General features: G+C 23.3%; 1 protein-coding gene across 2 annotated transcripts in view; it reads right to left on the bottom strand.

The window, feature by feature from the left end:
* Positions 1-9,370, bottom strand: part of LOC117175786 (calcineurin-binding protein cabin-1-like) — a 98,446-nt gene extending 89,076 nt beyond the window's left edge. For both annotated transcript variants that reach the window (XM_033365523.1, XM_033365522.1), the window contains exon 1: positions 9,086-9,370. In XM_033365523.1, the coding sequence (XP_033221414.1) occupies positions 9,086-9,169 (84 nt within the window). In that variant the 5' untranslated portion in view covers positions 9,170-9,370. The remainder of the gene's footprint in view (positions 1-9,085) is intronic.
* Positions 9,371-9,545: the final 175 nt, after the last annotated feature.

The raw sequence follows: 9,545 nt of genomic DNA on the forward strand, positions 1-9,545 counted from the left end.
TTCGTAGAAACTGATTTTTTTTTGTTATAAAAATTCAACTTTTGATGTTACTGAGTTAACTGGAATATTTTTTGGATGAAAATTCAACTTTTTTTTTGTAATAAAACATTCTTCTGCTTTAAGGTAATTTCATATTTTTTGATAAAAATGCAACTATTTGCTAGAGAATTCAACAATTTTGTTAAAAAGTCCTTTTTGGTTAAAAATTCGTCTTTTTGGATTGAAAATTCAATTTTTTTGGTAGAAAATTATTTCTTTTTAACAGATTTATAGATTGATCGTGAAAACTCGACTAAAATCTTTTTCAACAGAAAATTCAACTATTTTTTTTTTAATTTATCTTTTTGATTTAAAACTTCATCTTTTATAGAAAAAATTTCATTTTTTTGCATGAAAATGCAACTTTTTGGTTAAAAATCATTTTTCTTTGCTTAATAATTCAACTGATTTGTTAAAAACATTTGGTTTAATCGGTTTGTTAAGAAATCATTTTTTTTTGTTAAAGATTTATATTTTAAATTGAAAAGTTATCTCGTTACTTAAAAGTTTTATCAGCTTGTTATAAATTAATCTGTTTTAATTGAAAATTCAACTACTTGGTTAAAAGTTACACTACATTGTTAAAAATTTATTTTTTTGAGTGAAGGATTATGTCTTGTTGAAAACTCAAATGTTTAGTGGAAAATACTTATTTTGTTTTGTTTAGAATTCATTTTTTAACAGAAAATGGAACTTTTCCATTTTTTAAGATTGATATTTTTTAGTTAAAAATTCTCGTTTTTTTTTAAATTATTTTTTAGTTTAAAATTTCCTTTTTTTGTGTAAAAATGCATCATTTTCGTGGAAAATTAATGTTTTGTTGAAAAGACATATTTTTGGTTTAAAAATTGCATTTCTGTAAAGAATATTTGTCTTTTGTTTTAAAGTTTCAATAATTGAGATAAAATTTTATTTATTTTTCGAGGGAAATATCTTTATTTGTTGGAAATTCGTCTTTTTGGTTTTAAAATTCTTTTCTTTTGTTGTATAAAGTATAAAGTATAAACTATGACACTTTTCTGTTGACAATTTGTCTTTTCAAGTTAAATATTCAACTCTTATGTTAAAAATTCAATTATTTTGTTGAAAATTCCAGTATTTTGTTAAAGAGTTATCTTTTAAAGTAGAAACAACTTTTTTTTAAAAATAAATTAATGCACTTGAAAGTTTCAAAGTATATGAAACAATAATTCCTGAATATGCCTGAGCTAGAAAATAATGTATATTCAATCGCTGATATACCCTGAAGTTAAATTCTCGGGAATTTAAGAACTTTATTTGCAAGAGGTTGTTCGATTTTAGGTCAACTTTGAGAAATTATAGTGTTATATAAGTAGGAGAATTTAAAAGAATGTAAAAATTTATGAATATTAACAATATTTTTATTGTTCAGGTTATATCAAAATTCAATTGCCTCATATTACTTAAAAAATACCATGAATTAGAATAAGAAGACCCCACTCCAGGAAAATTTAGACGCGTGACATTTTCAAAATTCTCTGATTTTTCGACTAATTTTTCATTTCAAATCATTAATGTTCAAACATCAGCATTTTAATCTTATATTTTTACCATAAAATATTTTATAAGCGGAATAAAACAATGTTTCACATACAAATTTTTCAAAGGTATTAATTTACTTCAAACAACCAAAATTTCTCTTTTAATATAAAAGATGATTTTTTAAACAAAATACTGGAATTTTTAACAAAATAATTGAATTTTTAATATAATAGTTGAATATTCAACCTAAAATGACAAATTGCCAACGAAAAAGTGTCATAATTTATATTTTAATAAAAAAATAATGGAATTTATACAACAAAAGAAAGGAATTTCAAAAACTAAAACGACAAATTTTCAACAAATAAACATTTTTCACTAAAAAAAGATATAACAGTTTAAATTATTGAACCTTCAAACGAGAAGACAAATTTTCTTTACAAAAATTTTAATTTAAAACAAAAAATATTACTGTTCAACAAAAAATTAATTTTTCACGAAAATGATGCATTTTTACGCGTAACAAAAGTAAATTTGAAACTAAAAAATAATTTTCTACCACAAAAAACGCGAATTTTTAACTACAAAATATGAATCTTAAAAAAAGGGAAAAGTTACATTTTCTGTTAAAAAATGAATCCTAACCCAAAAAAAGAAGTATTTCCCACTAAAAAGTTAAATTTTAAGCCAGACATAAGCCTTCAATAAAGAAAAATTTCACAATGCAGTTTAACATTTACCCAAGTAGTTGAATGTTCAATTAAAAAAGAATAATTTAAAAAAAATTAAACTTTTAACCATTTTCATAAAAAAATCAAATTTCTTCTATAGCAGATGAAGTTTTAAATCAAAAAGATAAATTTTCAAAAAAATAGTAGAATTTTCTGTTGAAAAAGATTTTACCCGAGTTTTTATGAACAAACTATGTATTGAAAAAAAAGTTCTACCAAAAAATGGAATTTTCAAAACAAAAAGACGAATTTTTAACCACAAAGGATGACTTTTTAACACAATTGTTTAATTCTCTACCAAATAGGTGGATTTTTATCAGAAAATATGAAATTCGTCTCAAAGCAGAAGAATTTTGTATTACAAAAAAAGTTGAGTTTTCATCCAAAAAAGATTCCAGTTAAGTCAGTAACATCAAAAATAGAATTTTTGTAATAAAAAAATAAGTTTCTACGAAAAAAATTGAATTTTCAAATCAAAAAGATGAATTTCTTTTACCAAAAATGATGCATTTTTAACAAAATAGTTAAATTCTCTATAAAATAGTTGCATTTTTATACAAAAAAGATCAATTTTGTGCTAAAACAGATAAATTTGCAATAAAAAACAAATTTTTCTTTATAATTGGAACTTTCACCCAGAAAATATTTCAGTTCATTTTTCAACGTCAAAATATAAATTTTAACCAAAAAGAAAATTCTCTACGAAATAGTTAAGTTTTCTAGAAAAGAGTATAATGGCTTAATTTCTAACCAAAACTGTTGCATTTTTATCCAAAAAAATTTAATTTCTACTAAACAGGTAAACTTTAAAATAAAAAAGACAAACTATAAAAAATTGAGTTAAATTTTTAACCAAAAAGTTAACGAAAAAATGCAATTTTCTATTAATTAAAATAAATTCTGAGATTTTCATAAATTCTCAGAGAATTAATTTATCGGTTATATTCTCGGTAAAATTCTCATTCTCGTTACCGTTCTCAAAGTAATATAACCGGCTGATAACTCTATAAGAGACATTTGGGGTCGAAAGGATTTTTGAAATTTTTTTAAATTACGGGACTTACGCCATGTTGAATTTCAGCATCAATTTTTTTTAAAATATCTATATTTCTGAAACCATTGACGGAAATTTAATAAAAATTGTAGGTGTCATAGATCAAATTAAGTAAACCGACCATTACTGGGACAATAATAGATATCGTTGAGTATCTTTTATATTCCAACAAAAATATAAAAGTAAAAATGTTCTATTATTTTTGAAGTTCTTTTAAAAAAACTGCTACAAAATTCTACATTTTTTTGTATTTCAAAACTTTCCGCATAACTTGTACAGCATTGTATTATTGAAATTTCCTACACTAAAGAAAGAGTAATGTTTTTGCACAATTTTTAATACGTTTAAGAATAAAATTCATAAGTGATGTAATATAGTATCTCATAAATTTAATTTTTCAATAAAAATTAGAAAGGATGCATTAAAATGTAATATTATATATTTATATGAAATATTAATGAGATGAATATTATCTAATAACTTTTTAAAAATAAATTAAATAAATAGACATTTCTGTTGAAAATTTATATTTTCAAATAAAAAATATAACTGTTTTAAAGAAAACTCATCTTTTTCACTTCAAAATTCAACAGTTTTTTTTTACTGCTTTCAATATGTAATTAAAATCTATTTTGGTTGAAATATCAACTATGGTATTTTTTTATCAGAACTTAACTTTTGTGGTTAACTTTATACTTCAATTTTCTAATAAATTCTTGAATTTGAAAATAAAAAAGATTAACTTTCTACCAAAAAAGATTAATTCTTATCGAAAATATAATAGTTGATATTTCAAACAAAAAATGTTTGAATTATAAATTTTTTATTAAAAAAAAGGAAAAATATTTCAACCAAATTGTTGATTAAAAACAAATGAAATTTATCATTAAAATGATCAATTTTCGATTCAAAAAGACGACTTTTCAACAAAATAGTTGAAATATTAATCAAAACAGATTTTTCAGTCAACAAAACTTTCAACCAAATAATCAAATTTGTAACAAAAAAATAATTTCAATTATTATAATAATGGGGTTTGTACAAAAAATTCCAATTCCCCATTTTTAAATAGTGTTTATGTGGGTTAGCTTTTCCTGACTGTCCCAGTAATGCTCAGTTTACCTTATACGCTTTAAACTAAAAAAAAATTTAGTTTTGACCCATAAAATATACAAAAAAATTTTGAATTCAGTTTTTCGTCAAGAAGGGGAAAAATTAATCTTTTCTTGTTAAGATAATTCCAATTCCACATAATTTAACCTTTAATTTAAAAAAAAAATTATGGTGACTCTTCTCAACCACGAGATAATGTAATTTTACTGGGACCGTTCGTTGCTACCGCGTTGCTCTCCCAGTGTCGCAGAGTCGGGAAAAAGCACATTTTTGGACAAAATCGCCCGACACGTACCATTTATTTTCATTTATTTTATCATGAAAAAATGGTCAAAATGTGTATTTGTTTACAAAAATTGTTTAAAACAATTTTTTTTCAACCAGGCATAAGCCTTCAATAAAGAAAAATTTCACAATGTAATTTAATTTTTAATTATTAATTATTAGAATTAAATAAATAAATAAATTATAGAGGATTATAATTAATTAAAATTATATAGGTACGTGTCGGGCGGTTTTGTCCAAAAATGTGCTTTTTCCCTACTCTGCGACACTGGAAGAGCAACGCGGTGGCAACGAACGATCCCACTAAAATTACATTATCTCGTGATCTAGAAGTCACCATCACTTTTTTAAAAATTAAAGGTGAAATTATATGGAATTTAATGGTCTTAACAAGAAAAGAGCAATTTTTTCCCTCCTTGATGACAAAATAAATTAAACATTTTTTGGGTCAAAACTAAAAAAAACAATTTGAATTTTTTTAATTTACAAAAATGGCGTATCTTTTATTAAATAACTCGATAGTGAATTTTCTCATTTCCTAAATTTGAAATTTTTAAGTTTTGATTTAGGTCAGTATCTGAAAATTTTGCAACTTGCAAGAAACAAATTTTACATTTCGAGTAACGGAAGTTTCCGGTACCGGTAACTAAAAAAAGAACCTGCATATGTAAAAAAAATAGTTTTTCTATGATTTTAAGAATCAAAATATTATAACTGATGTAATTTCAAATAAAAAAAACATGATTTTTCATGAAAAATGTTAAAAGCTGCAAATAAACACAGTGTTAACCATTTTTTTCAAATTAAATTTTTTCTGACCATCGCTTCTTATAAATTTTTGAAAAATGATTGGATTTTAATAAGTGACGGCTTGTTTTTTCCGGCAAAATATTCTCTACAACTCTACCGTTTCGAATTTTTAAAATAACCAAATACTCTTGAAATATAATTATTTATTTGAAAATTTTTCCTTACAAAAAAATTGTTCTAGCGATTTCAGCCATAGAAAAATTAGTTAGAAAAAAATTCAATTTTAAAACACATGATAAAAATTAATGTTTCTTTTTTGTGAATTTCAACATTTTTCTTTTTAAAAAATTGTTTGATTTGAAATGACGTTTGTCTGGTCCTAATTTTTTATAATTATGAAAAAAGCACACCAAAAATTGTTACAAAAAAAAGATGGCCTTAGGATTTCTGGGAAAATTTCAAATGATTTTTTATTACAACAAATTAATTTCAAGAGAAAATTGAAACAGATTTCACATTTGAAATTATTTCCTAAAATTTCAAAGAAGAATTTAAAAGATTTTTGGAAGATTTTCAACAAACCATTTAGGAGCTTTCTAATAATTTTGAAAGATTTCAAAAGACTAAAAAATTTTTCTCTAAATTCATAGGAAAAAAATTATATTAATTGAATATTTGAAAATATTTCAAAAATTTTCGAAAGATTTCCAATGAATAATCTGGAAGATTTTAAGTAGATTTTTCTACTTTTAAAAGATTTTCTAAAATTTGAGGAATAATTCGAGTCAGTTTAATACATAACATTTTTTGAAGTTTTGAAGGGATTAAAAATTTTTTTTAAACTTGAAAAGTATACAAAAATTTTGGAAAAAAGGCAAATTACTCAATATCTTTTTAACTGACTCGATTTTTTCAAACATTCTGTTAAATCATATAAAATAAAAAAAAACAGGTTTCAAAATTTTCTATTTAATTTTCCATAAAATCTGAAATTTTCAAAAAAAACTTTTTGAATTTTCTGGAAATTGTTGTTTTTCATGGCTTTAAAATATTTTCAGGATGAAAATTGGTCTTTTGGGTTTGACAATTCATTTCTTTTAGTAGCCGTTTCATATTTTTTAGTTAAAAAATTCAACAGTTTTGTTGAAAATCAATCTTTTTTGTGTGCGGATTGAAATATTTGATTAAAAATTCGTCTTTCTTAGATAAATTCAACTCTTCTTTTATTTCCGAAAAATTACGAAATCTATTTCAATTTTTCTGAACTTCAACAATTCCTAAATATCTTTTAAACTGATATGAATTTTTTCGACAAATTTTCAATATCCTGTAAAATAAAAGCATTGCCTCAAAACTTGTAGAAATTTTATATTTTCTGGTTAAAAACTTTTTGCTGAAGATTCATATTATTTGGTTAAAAATTAAACTATACGGTTAAAATTTGAAAAACTTTTCTGAAAATTCAGTTTTTTGGTTTAAGATTCATCATTACCCTTTTTGTTCAGAATTGACTTTTCTAGTTGAAGTTTTTTTTAAATTTTTTAATTTTATTGAAAATTCCTTCTTTTTTAATTAACTGTTTTAACTGGAAATTTAATTATACCTTTTGTTGTTTAGAAAATTTATCTTTGTTGGTTGAAAATTCTTCTTTTTTGGTTAAAAATTAATTTCTTCGATTAAAAACTCATATTTCTCGAATTGAATATTGAACTATTTTGTAGAAAATTAGTTTTTTGGCTCTAAAAGCCTAAAATTTCACAATTTTGCTTGAGATTAACTTTATTTTTAAAAATACATATTTTTGGGTTGATGATCAATCGTTTTGTTAAAGATTCTTCTTTTTTGTTTTTTAAACTTTTTGCTGAGAATTCACTTTTTAGGTTGAATTATTTTTACTGTTATTTTGGTTGGAAAATATTTTTGGTTAGAAATTTAAATACAGATTTTATTGAAAATATTTTTTTGTATAATTGTTTAAACTAAAAATTTAATTATTTCATTTTTGACTAAAAATTTATACTTTAAAGTTGAAAACTTATTTCTTCTGTTGAATATTAGTCTATTCTGTTGAAAGGTCGACTTTTTTGTATAAAATTAATCTTCTTGGTTCAAAATTCATTTTTTTCGTTGAAAATGTAACATTTTGGTTGAAAATTCAACTATTTGGTTGAAACTTAAGCCATTTCATTAAAAATTCCATCTTTTTTATTGAAAATTATTTGCTTTAACTGAACACTTATTTATTCCATTTGTGGTAGAAAAAAATATATTTTTAATTGAAAATAACGTATTTTGCTAAAAATTTCTGCTTTTTTTTAAATTGTCTTAACTGAAAATTCTTTTTTTTTTATTTAAAATTTATATTTTTGAGTTGAAAAATAATCTTTTTCGTTGAAATTTCATGTATTTGATTGAAAACTCGTCTTTTTTATTAATTCAGGGTGACCGTTCTGATCGAAGAAATAAATTCCCGGGTTTTTTCGCGGGTCACAAACGTTTTTCAAGACTATAAAAGTAAAAAATTACAACTTTAAAGCTAAACATTTTCAATTTGAAGCAATAAAAACAAACTAAAAATTAAAGCACTCCAAGTGGAACTGTTAGATTTTTAACTTCTAAAATTGAAGTTTAAAAGATTTTTAATTCAAAAATTTCGTATAAAAGTGCTGAATAATCAATACGTATAAAATGGAAGGTATTAAAACTATTCAGTTGAAAATTTTTTAACAAAATGCAGATAAGTTGCTAAATCTAGAATTTTTAACTTTTATAAATTATAGTTCAAATTCTCAGATTCAGTTTCAAAAATATAAATCCATGTTATCATTTTCAATGCTTTAAATTAAAAAATCCTTCGATGAACTTTATCATTTTCAGAATTATATTATTTTAAGGAATTTCAAGCTAGAAACATTAAAAATTAACATTTTTTGACTATAAAGTTCTTTATTCAAAATTTAAATTATTTTCATTTCAAATAGTTTAAATATCCTTGAAAATCTTCAACACTTTATTTCAAAATGTTGAGAAATCTAGAAAGTGTTTAAAAGTTTTCCAAATTTAAAATTATTTATATATATATATATATATATATATAATATTAAAAACAAATAAACTGAGAGAATAAATTATATTAATTGGGAATTTTCATTCTGCATTCACAATTATATTTCCCATCAAAGTGGGAAACACACGCGCACATAGCACGCGTTTAATGACGCTAGTTAAATTAAACAATACGTGTCGCATATTTTTCGTAAGAAAACAATCTATTTGAGTCGTAAACAATTCCGTGATATCGCCAAGACCAGATTACCCGACTTCATGTGAAATCGGCCTACTTACAACTAATTTGTAAAGAATGTGTGAAAATGACTAAAAAAAAAAACAAAACAAGACAAAAGAAACAGTCCGATAGTATGAAATTATTATTTTAACTCGGAATAACGTTAAATGAACAATTTCATCATATTTAATACAAAAGACCGTATAATTATTCCTAAAAATAACGAAAATCTTCATAGCATAAGTCTAAAAAAAGGGTTTATGTCTCTGCAACATTGACTTTTAGGTTATGATCGGATGCAAGGTGATTAAAATTGATTCTCACCTGGGCCTCTTTGGTAATTGTCGTTACATCTTCTTCCTCGTCTTTTCCGGACGAAACCTCGTTTAATGCCGATATTTTCATCATCTTGAAGCCTTATTTTTGAAAATAAGAGCACAATGTTTGCAAAAACATGAATTTAACAACATAACCGGTTCAACGCCATTTTTGCAAGCGTTTATATATGTATATATTTTATTATCTAATCTAGATTACGCATTTCAGATGACGTGCTCGTCAAATAAACTGCTCCCATTAAATATTTATTTACCAACTTACGCGTAAAAAATAATGTAAAAATTGTATAGTTTACAACAAAATGGCGGTAATTTCAAAGAGACAAAAATGGAAAAACAAAGGCGGTAAATACAAAATTGAAAAAGGGTAAAATTGATAAAATATAAAATAATTTAATGTTTATTATTTTCTATAATAAAATATATTTTCTCTAAACCCAACTAAA

The sequence above is a fragment of the Belonocnema kinseyi genome, chromosome 7 (genome assembly GCF_010883055.1).
Source record: "Belonocnema kinseyi isolate 2016_QV_RU_SX_M_011 chromosome 7, B_treatae_v1, whole genome shotgun sequence".
NCBI classification, from domain to species: domain Eukaryota; kingdom Metazoa; phylum Arthropoda; class Insecta; order Hymenoptera; family Cynipidae; genus Belonocnema; species Belonocnema kinseyi.